The 15,670-nt window shown below is 35.5% G+C and overlaps 3 protein-coding genes and 1 pseudogene across 3 annotated transcripts; all 4 read right to left on the bottom strand.

Moving 5' to 3' along the window:
- Window positions 1–646, bottom strand: part of LOC105126282 (G-type lectin S-receptor-like serine/threonine-protein kinase RLK1) — a 7,853-nt pseudogene extending 7,207 nt beyond the window's left edge.
- A 1,213-nt stretch (window positions 647–1,859) lies between these two features.
- Window positions 1,860–4,545, bottom strand: LOC105126166 (G-type lectin S-receptor-like serine/threonine-protein kinase RLK1). The gene is given in 2 exon segments (XM_011026941.1): window positions 1,860–4,356; window positions 4,358–4,545. Coding segments are annotated over 2 exon segments (2,379 nt in total). The 5' UTR covers window positions 4,397–4,545; the 3' UTR covers window positions 1,860–2,016.
- A 4,322-nt stretch (window positions 4,546–8,867) lies between these two features.
- LOC105126167 (G-type lectin S-receptor-like serine/threonine-protein kinase RLK1) lies at window positions 8,868–11,542 on the bottom strand. The gene is given in 2 exon segments (XM_011026943.1): window positions 8,868–11,297; window positions 11,300–11,542. Coding segments are annotated over 2 exon segments (2,397 nt in total). The 5' UTR covers window positions 11,451–11,542; the 3' UTR covers window positions 8,868–9,051.
- A 1,175-nt stretch (window positions 11,543–12,717) lies between these two features.
- On the bottom strand, window positions 12,718–15,305 carry LOC105126168 (G-type lectin S-receptor-like serine/threonine-protein kinase RLK1). The gene has a single exon (XM_011026944.1). It carries the CDS (start codon window positions 15,216–15,218, stop codon window positions 12,798–12,800), a length of 2,421 nt encoding a protein of 806 aa, XP_011025246.1. The 5' UTR covers window positions 15,219–15,305; the 3' UTR covers window positions 12,718–12,797.
- Between the last annotated feature and the right edge of the window lie 365 nt (window positions 15,306–15,670).

Raw genomic sequence — 15,670 nt, 5'->3', positions numbered from 1 at the left:
ATAGAGAAATCACTTTTATATATATATATATATATATATATATATATAAAATTGATTTATTGTGTTTCAGTATACTAAGCTTCGTATAAACAAATATTAATACATCACCACTCCAGATTCCTCGACAATTAGTTCACCACCTTTATTCATATTTTGTGTGGGCAACAGTGTATCCGTTGGTTGATCAAAACTCCACCACAAAATGGCACCAGCTTGGCTCGCGATCACAAAGTTTCCTGTGTTAAGCATGGCTGCATGGGCGGCTCCACTTCCACCAAAAACCGGACTCCATATTGTTCTGCCTGATTGATCATTTAGAACCATCTCACCATCTCTAGCAAGCTGTACTCTTGATCCCAGCTGAACTAGATCATTTGTATTAGCTGACCAGACTATGGTTCTTTCAGGTATTTTGTTGAACCATATGGAAAGTAAGTTGCCAGCATCACCAACTTGCTGGAAAACAAAAGAAAAATCCCCAGATGGTGAAGTCCAAGAAAGGTTATCACTTCCTGCAGTGAGAGATGACTCCAAATTAAGTTATGTTTCTGTAAGTCTGACCATTGGTGGAGAATGGAAGAAGCAGAAGAAGAAAGAAGAAAACAATATGGTGGTGAAAATCCCATGGTGTGAAGATTATGTTGTTTAGGAAATTTCAGTGCTCAAAGCAAGCGCACAACCCTTTCTCTACTTATGTTGAGTGTTGCAGTTGACAGAAATTAGTTTGGAAGGCGGCAAAGGCTTTGTTTCTTTCTGATTGTTTCAACTAAAATGGAATCATATCCTGCAGGCCTGAATAATATATATCAGCTTTAATCTTTGAAGTCCCAGTGTTGTGATTTCATGTGCAGAGGATACTTAATGAATGCTGTATAATAATTGTAATTTTTAAATGCTGTAAAGGATTAGAGTTTGATTTCCACCGCAAACAGCAAAGGGGATGAGTGTTTGTCCCATTGAAGAAAGTGATGTCCTTAACATTAGGTGACATTAATTAATGTGTATTTAATTGCTCGATTAATCCTTAAATTTAAATTAGTGACATTAATTAATATTCTCTTGGTATTGTATGGTCCACCATAAGTATTCATGACGTGTTTTTAAATTGAAATAAAAAAATTGACTCTGTGGACTTAGAGCTAGGAATAGATTCATTTATTATTATTATTTCTTTTTAAAAATCTATCCATCTTGTATTGGTAATAGAGGAAAAAGTTTTTTTTTTGTAATTACTATATTCATGGCCCTACAGGTGATGAAATATTCAAAGACCATTACTTAAACAAAATTTGCACCTAAACAAAATTTGCACCTAAAATCTCACCCTTTGTCACGGTCAACTTCTAGTTAGAGTTTAATAACAATTACTTGTACATATGATTTAATGGAATATTTTTTTTTAAGAGTTTATATTTTTATTTTGTTTTGATTAAATGTATTTACTCTTATTTTGGAGCATTTGCACTTCTATTTTTTTCGTTGTTGCCTAGTCTGCAAGATATTCGACCTTCTTCCCTTGCATCAATCTCAAAGTTCTTTCTGCAACAGACTAACCATTTAGGTACTCCATACCCTTTGTTACCCCTGATTGCTATAGTTGTTTTAGTTTGTTGTGTCTTCAACAGCCAAGTCTATGAGAGTCACACCGTTTAAGATTGAATTACTGGTTAGAAATTAGTTATTAAGCACATATTTTGAATAATAATTCTTTGAATCTACTTGTTACTCTTGAACATGGAAAAGGAAAAAACAAAGGATGCAAAGCGTTGTTGTGCATGTTGTAACACATGATGTTTTACTTTCCAAGTTGATAAAGACTCGGTCCTAACAATCAATCTGTTACTCAATTGGACAAGTTCAAGAAAATATCATTTGACTTGAAATTTAGAGTACGAACCCAGAAGATGATCTAAACATGTCTGAAATGATAGGAACTACAGATTATTTCAATACATGGTAGATAGGTTACATTGATTGGCCTTAGTTTCTGGATATATGTACGTGTACAAGAAGGATTTAGATTGTGCTGATAAATGATGAAAGATCAGGAGGAACAGAGACTTGAACACCTCCTTCTAACATCTGCACAACTTTCTTCATTCCAGGACTTAATGATGGATCCTCCTGAATGCACAAAATTGCAACCATCACAAACCTCTCTACCCTTTCCATGTCTTCTGTTGCCTCTTCATCATCTTCTACTAAAAGGTCTAACTTTCCTTCTTTAAGGCAATCACATGCCCAGTCTGCAAGAACTATCTGACATTCTTTCTTATCAATATCAAACTTCTTTCTGCAACAAACTAGCTCCAGCAAAAGAATGCCAAAGCTGTAGGTATCCACTTTGGTTGTAACAGGCAGGTTCTTGAACCATTCAGGAGCTACATACCCTTTCGTCCCTCTGATTGCTGTAGTTGTTTTAGTTTGGTCTGTCTTCAGCAGCTTGGCTAGTCCGAAATCAGAAATCCTAGCGTTTAGAGATTCGTCGAGGAGGATATTCTGAGGCTTGATATCACAATGGATTATCTGGAAGCTGCATTCTTCATGGAGGTAGAGGAGCCCTCTGGCTATATCGAAAGCAATTTGCATTCTTCGATTCCAGTTAGGCCTTGAATCTCCAAAGAGAAAATTGGCCAAAGAGCCATTGCTCATGTATTCGTAGACCAGAAGGCGATGTTGCCCTTCGTTACAGAATCCAACAAGTTGAACCAAATTCTTGTGATTTGTTCTTCCAATAACTTTCACTTCTGTATTGAATTCTTTGTCGCCCTCTCCGGCCATCTTATCTAACTTCTTCACTGCAATGAGTGGTTTGTCTTCGTTCGCTAGTGCCCCTTTGTAAACAGTTCCAAAGGCACCGCTACCAAGTTCTTCCTTGAATCCTCCTGTAGATCTTTCGAGCTCACTGTAAGTGAAATTCTGCATATTCATGGCTGGCATGACATGGTGTTGCGGTATCAATTTTTGTTTTTGTCGGTTCCATCGAGAAAAGAACACATAGATCCCTAGCAGTGAGAGAACAATTAGAAAGATGGAGCAACCTAAAAGCACCGAGCCTGTTATGATCAAATTTGGTCGATCACACTTCTTTGCACTTGAACCTGCAGTCGAGTTGCCTTTCCTTACTTTTATCAGGGCTTTTCCACTAACACTTGGATCAATTACCCCATTCGAAAGAGGGACTCTCTTCATCCAACATTGTCCAGCAGTGTTAAAAATGGCAACAGCGCAATAACAGTCACTTAAGCAAGCCTGTCTGCACCAATCCTCGTCCACTGAACCAAACATTTCATAATCATTAAATGGCCAGTTTGTGTTAGGCATTTCCTTGATCTCAAAGCTATCTATTTCTTGCGATGGATGGTCACAATCCTGTGAAATAAAGTTTTTCTTGCATCCCTTCCTCTCATCATTTGGATCGAAGAAAGTGTAGCCAGGAGGACACTTGCAACTTGGTCTTTGGTCATCTCCTAATCTGCAATAGCTGTTGAAACCGCAAGCTCCACTGCCTTGTTGTCCCGTAATTTCCAAGCAGATATTTGATGGTATGGAGTTTGACACAGTCGTCCAGGCCATAGCCCTGTTTCCGCTACTGGAAGCAGTCTTTGGATAAACATATTGCCTAAGAACTCCATCATAGTCTAGGGTTGCCCTCAAGTAGAAATCTTGGATTGATACCGAATTAGAGAATACAGGATTAAGTAGAGTACCATTTCTAGCTACAAGGTACATATAGCCAGACTGGTTAAAGATCACCTGATAACCGCTACCTATAGAACTTCCGGTTGACCAATAAGCAAAATTTGAGGTAGTTAATGGATAGTGTGTGGTGTACAGGATGAGATTCCCGTCAGCTTGTAGAATGAACTTGTATCTTCCTTCTGAATAATTCTTATTTTCCAGGTAGGAAGCAATAAGTTGAGCACCTGAATTCAGATTTTGTGTGGGCAACAGTGTATCTGTTGGTTCATCAAAACTCTGCCACAAATTGACACCAGCTTGGCTTGCTAGCACGAAGTTTCCCGAGTCAGGCATGGCTGCATAGGCGGCTCCACTTCCACCCAATTGTGGACGGATCCATATTTGTCTGCCTGATTGATCATTTAGAACCAACTCACCATCTTCCGTAAGTTGTACTCTGGATCCCCCCTGAGCTAGATCATTTCTATTAGCTGACCAGACTATGGTTCTGTCAGGTATTTTGTTGAACCATATGGCAAGTAAGTAGCCAGCATCACCAACTTGCTGGAAACCAAACGAAAAATCCCCAGATGGTGAAGTCCAAGGAAGGTTATCACTTCCAGCAGTGAGAGATGACCTCAAAGATATGTTTCTGTAAGTCTGACCATAGGTGGAGAATGGCAGCAGCGGAAGAAGAAGGAAGCAAAAACAACATGGCAGTTGAAAATCCATGATGTGAAGAGATACTTTTCTTTAAGACAATGCAGGACTCAGGGCTCAGGTCCCCTTCTTTATTTATGAGAGTATTGCGGTTGGAAGAACAAAACAGCAGCCTCCTTTTTTACTTCCTCAGAAAGTGCTTATTGCATCATTAATGGGTCAAACATTAGGTGATTGCAATTTTCAATTGTCAAATTTTCCAATATTAATGTCTGATCGATCCATAGAAAAAAGACATGTTATTAGCTGTACGCCATAATTAGAGCAATAGATAAATAAATGGTATGTGACCACTTCAATGTAGTTGATCTGAAGCTTTCTTCTTCTGACCATTTCAATGAAATTAATCTGAAGCTTACTTCCTTCGACCATTATAAAAGTTTTCTTTATTGAAAATCTCTAAAATCCTAACAAATTATATATTTCACTTTATTAGCGCTAAAAATATCCAATTATATTCATCTTAAATCTATTATTTTACTTATTACTCGTGAACACGGAAAAGAAAAAGAAATAATTGAAAGCATGCGTTTCAAGCCTTGATGTGCGAAGTCTAACACATGATGCCTGAAATGATAGCAACTACAGATTATAAAATACAAGGTAGATAGGTAACATTCATTGGCCTTTTCATGCCTTCCATTGCCTCTTCATCTTCTTCTACTAAAACGTTCAACTTTCCTTCTTTAAAATAATCACATGCCCAGTCTGCAAGAACCATCTGATGTTCTTGCATTGCATTAATCTCAAAGTTCTTTCTGCAACAAACTAGCTCTAGGAAGAGAATGCCAAAGCTGTAGGCAAGGGAGGAGTCAGGAATTTTTCCAACCCGAAGGTATTAAATAAATATATAATTTTTTTAAGATAAATTATTAACTCATGTACATTAATTTTTAAAATTAATAGTAAAATTTTAATTCAAATACACTATCTAAAATAAATTTGAAAGTACATAAAATTGAAGTGAAAATAAAAATAAATTCATTATTGAAGTTACATTCTTCGATATTTTATGAAATATAATTCATTTATAATCGAATCTGAATTGATATTGTAACAACCCCTCAACCGGGATAAAATAACAATTTCATATTAATTGAAAAAGAAAGTAATTAAATTTTTTCCTTCTCTGAATTCCTCCTTCCTTCACTTAATTCTTTCTTAAATTAGTATTTTATAAGTTGAACTTTGTAAGTTTACATGGTTATTCTCTCACTTTTCTAATTTTTTTTCCTTTGATTTTTTTTTAATATTTTTTCTTTACTTTTCTCTCTTTCTATCTCGCCTTTTCTTTTCTTTCTTTTTCTATTCTGCTTTTGCCCAGTCAGCAACATATAAAATAAAGGAAGAACTGATGTATTTTATTTTTGAAAGGCAAATAATTATTTTACTCTTAATGAGTCGTTTTGCTTTTATTTGATGTTTTTTTAGCGCTACCAAACTTTGTTCATTCTAAAATTTTAACCAAATTTTATTTAATATATTTTAAGATTTCTCATAAAATTTTCAGTTCAATTTGATGATCGGATTGAAAATTATTTTTAATAACATAAAACTGGTCAAATTATGATTTTTTATTAAATTTCTGAATTTCTCCAAAACTTCTGAAATTTTAACCCAAGTTAAAACATCATATTAAAAGATTTTATGCAAATTTTTAGAATTTTTTGATATCTTAATAAAAAATTGTAAAATGTTTTACATAAAATTTGTAAAAAAATATAAAAAAAATCTTCATCCAGGCTATAGCCCATCCAAGCTTATACATGCCTCTGCCCTTTGCTGCAGGTAACCCCTTGATTGTAACAACTAAGTTCTTGAACTATTCAAGAGCTACTTACCCTTTGGATAGTAATGCGAGATGCATTCTTCATGGAAGGAGCCCTCCGTTAGAAGACAATTAGTATGGTAGCTTATATGGATAAATACTAAATTGCAAGGCTATTTAACAAGAAGAAATTTTTAGAAGAAAGTATGTTTTATTAAGTGTTTTTCTTTTTTGCTTTTACCTTATACTTATCATTACAAGCCTATTTATAAATATAAAATTCTAGACAAATAAGAAATTAAACTAAACAAAAATTAATTTAATATAATAAGGAAAAACAATTTTTCGAATTAATTAGTTGAACAGTTCTTAACCATTAGATCGATTCCTCTCTTTCAACTAGTCAATTAGAATATTTTAAAAAAAACTAAAATTTTAGTTTATTTTCAACATCCTCTATTAAACTTGATTTTTGATAACTCCTAACATATCTCTGAAATTGATAAAGACATCATGTTTGAGTGACTTTGTTAGAATATTTGTAACTTGGTCTTAGATCTTGATATATTTGATTTATTTTTTTTTTAATTATCTTTCAACTTTTAATTTCATACAATTCCGTCCCTGTCAAACTCAATAATCAACCCCATAATTTAGCACCATTTCTAATTAGGTCATTGATTGTTGATTTATGCAAATTGATCCTCAATTGACTATCACTTAAACTTTTAATTTTCTTTAATTTGACCCTTGGTTTTGTTGATTTAAGTCTTTGAAGTCCCACACCTTTTACAATTTGGCCTTTGGTTTTGAGTTTTTTTAATCAAGTCCCTAATTGCCTATCAAATTTTAATATCTATGCAATTACGCTCTTGATTTGGCCAAATTATCTTTTTAAAATTGCAATTCAACCCTAAAACTTCAATTCTTTTCAATTAAAGCCCAAATTGAATTCAAAAACCAACATTCCTCACAATTAAACCTTCAATAAATTTAATTAAACCCTAAAAAAATATCAATTGAGTTATTAAACATTCAATTTTAAATGTTTCTTCTCAAATTGAATTTTTCTTGTTAGTAAGGCATTTGTCAATCAAAATCAAACTATTAATTTTTCAACTTTAGGTATTTTGATCTTCCTCAACTAGGTTTTGAAAATTTTCTAGATTTTTTTCATGCTCTTCTTATTGATATATATTTTATTTTTCCAATGCTTTTTTTTTTTAATTTTTTAGCATGGGGTCCCAAAAATGAATAACAATAATGTTGATTTAACAAGTTAATTCAATATATTTCCGTCTTAACATTTTTTTTTAAATATCATCTTGGGATATGTTTAGTCAAACTATATTTTTAACAATCGTTAATCTCAAATTAACCAAGTTATATCAGGTCAACTCATATATAATTTAAATTATTTATACCAAAAAACATGTTAGATACATCTGGATGTTATATATATATATATATACAAAATAAATCTAATTTGTAGCATAGTGTGAGCCAATAATTTAGTTAGCATCTAGTTAAGTAATTTGTAAAGTGAATTAAAAGTAATCATTGTTTGAATGATTCCTCTTATATATTGATTTTGAATTATAGCATTTATATCTGAATTTATAAATTCAGAAAAAGGAATTGCTTTTTTAAAGATTCAATTCTAAATAGTAGATTAAGGAACAAACTCATTTATCATTAAAACTAAACCTTAAAAAAAATATTATTATTTAAAATTAAACTATGTGGAATAATAAATTATAAAATCTTTTTGCTTAATGCTAATAAATATATGATTTTACTTGTTACTCTTTAATATGAAAAAAAAAGAAAAGAAATAAGTGCATGAAACTTTAATGTGCATGGTACAATTAACACACGAATCAATCCAATTTGAAAGTCACATTGCCATCGACTACGTGTTATACATAAACACGACTACGTGTCATATATAAACATGACAAAAAAATGCAACGACTAGTCTTTTATATTGGTCTAAAATTGTCTTTTCCGCAGAAAGGAACCTTTTCTTCCTATCATTATTATAATGGGCAGGTCAACTTTTGTCTGCAATTACTAAATTGCTCGAGATGTTTAACAAACCATTCACATAAAAAATATTAAGCCCGAAATCTAAATTAACATATCTAATATGGGTCATGTGTGAGTTCATGTGAATGGCTTGTTTAACATCTTGAGGAATTTAGTAATTGCAGATAAAAGATATTATTTTAATTTATTTTAATAAAATTAAAAACGATATTTAAAAAAAAAAATTAAGGCTGGGAATTGATCAGTACTGAGTTAATCTAACAACTATAAACAAAATATTTTATGAAAATCAAGCCAAGCTCAATTAAAATGATCTTAATCAGGACTACATTATGATAACTAACTTGGGAAACAAACATGCTATTTACACGGGCCAAGTCTATAACAGCTAGACCATTTAAGATTGAAGTACTGGTTAGTAATTATTTATTAAGCACATATTTTGAATAATAATTCTTTGATTCTACTCGTTACTCTTGAGCATGGAAAAGGAAAATAAAATAAAATAAAAGGATTCAAGTATTTGAAGCCTTGTTGAAGCCTTGTTGTGCATGTCGTAACACATGATGTTTTTCTTTCCAAACTGATAAAGACTCAGTCCTTGTAAAGACTCAGTCCTTGTAATCAATCTGTTACTCAATTGGACAAGTTGAAGAAATCATCATATGACTTGAAATTTAGAGTATCAGCCAGAAGATGATCTAGACATGTCCGAAATGATAGGAACTACAGATTATTCAATACATGGTAGATAGGTTACATTCATTGGCCTTAGTTTCTGGATATATATATATATATATATCTGTGTTCGTGTGTGTACATCAAAAAAGGATTTAGATTGTGCTGATAAATGATGAAGGATCGGGAGGAATAGAGACTTGAACAGCTCCTTCTAGCATCTGCACAACTTTCTTCATTCCAGGTCTTAAAGATGGATCCTCATGAATGCACCAAATTGCAACAATCACAAACCTCTCTACCCTTTTCATGTCTTCTGTTGCCTCATCATCTTCTTCTACTAAAAGGTCCAACTTTCCTTCTTTAAGGCAATCACATGCCCAGTCTGCAAGAACTATCTGATGTTCTTGCATTGCATTAATCTCAAAGTTCTTTCTGCAGCAAACTAGCTCCAGCAAGAGAATGCCAAAGCTGTAGGTATCTACTTTGGTTGTGACAGGCAGGTTCTTGAACCATTCAGGAGCTACATACCCTTTGGTCCCCCTGATTGCTGTAGTTGTTTTGGTTTGGTCCGTCTTCAGCAGCTTGGCTAGTCCGAAATCAGAAATCCTGGCGTTAAGAGATTCGTCGAGGAGGATATTGTGAGGCTTGATATCACAATGGATTATCTGGGAGCTGCATTCTTCATGGAGGTAGAGGAGCCCTCTGGCTATATCGAAAGCAATTTGCATTCTTCGATTCCAGTTAGGCCTTGAATCTCCAAAGAGAAAATTGGCCAAAGAGCCATTGCTCATGTATTCGTAGACCAGAAGGCGATGTTGCCCTTCGTTACAGAATCCAACAAGTTGAACCAAATTCTTGTGATTTGTTCTTCCAATAACTTTCACTTCTGTATTGAATTCTTTGTCGCCCTCTCCGGCCATCTTATCTAACTTCTTCACTGCAATGAGTGGTTTGTCTTCGTTCGCTAGTGCCCCTTTGTAAACAGTTCCAAAGGCACCGCTACCAAGTTCTTCCTTGAATCCTCCTGTAGATCTTTCGAGCTCACTGTAAGTGAAATTCTGCATATTCATGGCTGGCATGACATGGTGTTGCGGTATCAATTTTTGTTTTTGTCGGTTCCATCGAGAAAAGAACACATAGATCCCTAGCAGTGAGAGAACAATTAGAAAGATGGAGCAACCTAAAAGCACCGAGCCTGTTATGATCAAATTTGGTCGATCACACTTCTTTGCACTTGAACCTGCAGTCGAGTTGCCTTTCCTTACTTTTATCAGGGCTTTTCCACTAACACTTGGATCAATTACCCCATTCGAAAGAGGGACTCTCTTCATCCAACATTGTCCAGCAGTGTTAAAAATGGCAACAGCGCAATAACAGTCACTTAAGCAAGCCTGTCTGCACCAATCCTCGTCCACTGAACCAAACATTTCATAATCATTAAATGGCCAGTTTGTGTTAGGCATTTCCTTGATCTCAAAGCTATCTATTTCTTGCGATGGATGGTCACAATCCTGTGAAATAAAGTTTTTCTTGCATCCCTTCCTCTCATCATTTGGATCGAAGAAAGTGTAGCCAGGAGGACACTTGCAACTTGGTCTTTGGTCATCTCCTAATCTGCAATAGCTGTTGAAACCGCAAGCTCCACTGCCTTGTTGTCCCGTAATTTCCAAGCAGATATTTGATGGTATGGAGTTTGACACAGTCGTCCAGGCCATAGCCCTGTTTCCGCTACTGGAAGCAGTCTTTGGATAAACATATTGCCTAAGAACTCCATCATAGTCTAGGGTTGCCCTCAAGTAGAAATCTTGGATTGATACCGAATTAGAGAATACAGGATTAAGTAGAGTACCATTTCTAGCTACAAGGTACATATAGCCAGACTGGTTAAAGATCACCTGATAACCGCTACCTATAGAACTTCCGGTTGACCAATAAGCAAAATTTGAGGTAGTTAATGGATAGTGTGTGGTGTACAGGATGAGATTCCCGTCAGCTTGTAGAATGAACTTGTATCTTCCTTCTGAATAATTCTTATTTTCCAGGTAGGAAGCAATAAGTTGAGCACCTGAATTCAGATTTTGTGTGGGCAACAGTGTATCTGTTGGTTCATCAAAACTCTGCCACAAATTGACACCAGCTTGGCTTGCTAGCACGAAGTTTCCCGAGTCAAGCATGGCTGCATAGGCGGCTCCACTTCCACCCAATTGTGGACGGATCCATATTTGTCTGCCTGATTGATCATTTAGAACCAACTCACCATCTTCTGTAAGTTGTACTCTTGATCCCCCCTGAGCTAGATCATTTCTATTAGCTGACCAGACTATGGTTCTGTCGGGTATTTTGTTGAACCATATGGCAAGTAGGTAGCCAGCATCACCGACTTGTTGGAATCCAAAGCAAATTCCCCAGATGGTGAAGTCCAAGAAAGGTTATCATTTGCAGCAGTGAGAGATAAGCCCAAAGATATGTTGCTGTGAACCTGACCATTGCCAGAAAATGGCAGCAGCAGAAGAAGAAGGAAGAAAAAACAATATGGCAGTTGAAAATCCATGATGTGAAGATACTTTTCTTTAAGACAATGCAGGACTTAGGGCTCAGGCCCTCTTCTTTATTTATGAGAGTATTGCGGTTGGAAGAAATAATGAGGCTCCTACCTTCCGCCTATCAAATGAAGATGGCATAGACTTTCTTTCTGTCTTTAATCTTTATGATTTTTTTCTTTCTGGTAAATAATTTTTAACTAATATCGAATTTTTCCAGTTATTAAACGGTCAATGCATTTATCTGCCAACCCAAACCGGTTAGATTTCAAATTAAACTAGTTAAAATTGAATTAATAAAAAAAAAAACCTGACCCGATCAACCATGTAAGAACATCATTTAATTTTTTTTTAAAATAACAAAATAATATCTAAATTGACTCAAGTTATATGCTAAATCCCGGGTAAACTATAAAAAAAACTGAAATAAACTATCATTTGACTGGAGGACAAAACATTGCAGCTTCCTGTTTACATCCTCAGAAAAAGCTTATCGCAGCATTAATGAGTCAAACGCTAGGTGATTGTAATTTTCAATGGTCAACTCTTCCAATATTAACGTGAAGAAAAGGACTGTGTGATAGACATGCAAGAAAGAGCAATAGATAACGTCATTGAAATTAATCAGAAGCTTCCTTCTTTTGACCACTTCAATTATAAAAGTTTTCTTTTTTGAAAATCTCTTAAATCCTAACAATTTATATATATATATTCTAGATTTTGTTTTGAGAAAATTCCACTAAATCTTGGAGAGGAAAAAAAGCCTTTCAAAAGTGGCTTGATATATATATATATACACATCGTCTTCTTTGAGAAAATTCCACTAAATCTTCGAGAAAGAAATAACTCGTAAAAAGGACTTATTGTTCAATTTAAAAACAACAATTAACTAATTATTAGTTAAGATTTTAAATTTTTTATTTATATCATTCTTTGAAAATATTAGATGATATCACAGGATATCATGTTTTCACTTCTTGGATTTAGGATTGTGCTTCAGGTTTTTTTTACTGAAAATATCTAAAGGAAATAATTAAAATAAACCTTTTAAGATTAAATTATATTTAACATCCTGAATTTTATACATGCATTAATATATAACATCCTAAAAGAATATTAAGAAAAAAAAATCTAATAATTATATACAGGCTTGCCTTTATATTCATTTTAAATCTTTTATTTTACTTATTTGTCGTGAACATGGAAAAGAAAAAATAAATAATTGAAAGCATGCGTTTTAAGCCTTATCGTGCAAAGTCTAACACATGATGCCTGAAATGATAGGAACTACAGATTATTCAATTCAAGGTAGATAGGTAACATTCATTGGCCGTAGCAACAAGATATATTACAAGGATTTAGATTGTGCTGATAAATGATGAAGGATCAGGAGGAACGGAGACTTGAACACCTCCTTCTAACATCTGCACAACTTTCTTCATTCCAGGTCTTAAAGATGGATCCCCCTGAATGCACCAAATTGCAACCATCACAAACCTCTCTACCCTTTTCATGTCTTCCATTGCCTCTTCATCTTCTTCTACTAAAAGGTTCAACTTTCCTTCTTTAAGGCAATCACATGCCCAGTCTGCAAGAACTATCTGACATTCTTTCTTATCAATATCAAACTTCTTTCTGCAACAAACTAGCTCCAGCAAAAGAATGCCAAAGCTGTAGGTATCCACTTTGGTTGTAACAGGCAGGTTCTTGAACCATTCAGGAGCTACATACCCTTTTGTCCCCCTGATTGCTGTCGTTGTTTTGGTTTGGTCCGTCTTCAACAGCTTGGCTAGTCCGAAATCTGAAATCCTGGCGTTAAGAGATTCGTCGAGGAGGATATTTTGAGGCTTGATATCACAATGGATTATCTGGGAGCTGCATTCTTCATGGAGGTAAAGGAGCCCTCTGGCTACACCGAAAGCAATTTGCATTCTTCGGTGCCAACTAGGCCTTGAATATCCAAATATGTAGTTTGACAAGGAGCCACTGCTCATGTACTCATAGACCAGAAGGCGATTTTGCCCTTCGTTACAGAATCCAACAAGTTGAACCAGATTCTTGTGATTTGTTCTTCCAATAACTTTCACTTCTGTATTGAATTCTGTGTCGCCCTCCCCGGCCATCTTTTCTAATTTCTTTACTGCGATGAGCGGTTTGTCTTCGTTGGCTAGTGCCCCTCTGTAGACAATTCCAAAAGCACCCCTGCCAAGTTCTTCCTTGAATCCTCCTGTAGCTGTTTCCAGCTCATTGTAAGTAAAATTCTGCAGATTCATTTCTGGCATGACATGGAGTTGCGGTACCACCTTTAGTTTTTGTTGGTTCCATCGAGTAAAGAACACGTAGATTCCTAGCAGAGAGAGAACAATTAGAAAGATGGAGCTACCTAAAAGCACCGATCCTGTTGTGATCAAAGTTGATCGATCACTCTTCTTTGCACTTGAACCTGCAGTCCAGTTGCCTTTCCTTACTTTCAGCAGGGCTTTATCACCAATACTTGGATCTGTTACCCCATTCGAGAGAGGGCCTGTCTTCTTCCAACAGTGTCCACTGTTGTAAGTGGCAACAGCACAATAGCAGTCACTCAAGCAAGCTTGTCTGCACCAATCCTCGTCCACTGAAAGAAAATCTTCATAATCAGTATATGGGAAGTTTGTGTTAAGCATATCCCTGATCATAAAGTTATCTATTTCTTGCGATGGATGGTCACAATCCTGTGAAATAAAGTTTTTCTTGCATCCCTTCCTCTCATCATTTGGATCAAAGAAAGTGTAACCAGAAGGACACTTGCATCTTGGTCTTTGGTCATCTCCTAACATGCAATAGCTGTTGAAACCGCAAGCTCCACTGCCTACTGGTCCCCTAATTACGACGCAGATATTTGAGGGTATGAAGTTTGGCAAGGTCGTCCAGGCCATAGGCCACCTTCTGCTACTGGAAGCAGTCTTTGGATAAGCATATTGCCGAAAAACTCCATCATAGTCCAGGGTTGCCCTCAAGTAGAAGTCTTGCATTGATACTGAATTAGAGAATACCGAATTAAGCATAGTGCCATTTTGGGCTACGAGGTACATATAGCCAGACTGGTTAAAGACCACCCTATAACCGCTTCCAATAGAATCCTGGGCAGACCAATAAGGAAAATTTACTGTAGTTTTTGGATAACGTGTTGTGCACAATAAGAGATTCCCGTCAGTTTGTAGAATGAACTTGAATCTTCCATGTGAATAATTCTTTTCCAGGTAGGGAGCAATTAGTTCAGCACCTAAATTCAGATTTTGTGTGGGCAACAGTGTGTCTGTTGGTTCATCAAAACTCTGCCACAAATTGGCACCAGCTTGGCTTGCTACCACGAAGTTTCCCGTGTCAAGCATGGCTGCATAGGCGTCTCCACTTCCACCAAAAACTGGACTCCATATTTGTCTGCCTGATTGATCATTTAGAACCAACTCACCATCTTCCGTAAGTTGTACTCTTGATCCCCCCTGAGCTAGATCATTTCTATTAGCTGACCAGACTATGGTTCTTTCGGGTATTTTGTTGAACCATATGGCAAGAAGGTAGCCAGCATCACCAACTTGTTGGAATCCAAAAGCAAATTCCCCGGATGGTGAAGTCCAAGGAAGGTTATCAGTTGCAGCTGTGAGAGATGAGCCCAAAGATATGTTGCTGTGAGCCTGACCATTGCTAGAAAATGGCAGCAGCAGAAGAAGAAGGAAGAAGAAACAATATGGTAGTTGAAAATCCATGATGTGAAGATGCTGTTTTCTAAGACATTGCATGATTTAGGGCACAAGCCCTCTTCTCTATTTATGCTGGGTATTGCCGTTGGAATAAAATATGAGTCTCCAACTATCCGCGTACGTATCAAATGAATAAATTAACGAAGTAAAAGTAAAGCATTAGAAAATTGTGAGTCTGATCAATAGTCAAGTTTTCCAATATTAACGTGAAGAAAGGGGTGTTCAAAGAAGAGAAATTATTAGCAATAAGTCTTAAAGCAGCGATTACTACTGCCATTAGAATAAACGGTGTGGCTTGTTTCAATGGTCACCATTACCAAGTTTTCTTCTGACCACTTCAACTATAAAGGCTTCACTGTTTCTCTTGATTTAGGATTGCGTGTGCTCCAAATTTTCTTCATTGAAAATCTCTGTTCTTTCGGAGAAAATCCAACTAGAACTTGGAGAAAGAAATGCAAAAATGAAGTGTTTTCATACTCAATATCGTTAAA

This window comes from Populus euphratica, unplaced genomic scaffold (genome assembly GCF_000495115.2).
Source record: "Populus euphratica unplaced genomic scaffold, PopEup_1.0 scaffold75.1, whole genome shotgun sequence".
NCBI lineage: Eukaryota > Viridiplantae > Streptophyta > Magnoliopsida > Malpighiales > Salicaceae > Populus > Populus euphratica.
This window is presented reverse-complemented; position numbering and strand designations above follow the sequence as displayed.

Excerpts from the sequence above, each read along its gene's own strand:
- LOC105126168 (XM_011026944.1), bottom strand. The coding sequence starts at position 15,218 with ATGCAATGTCTTAGAAAACAGCATCTTCACATCATGGATTTTCAACTA.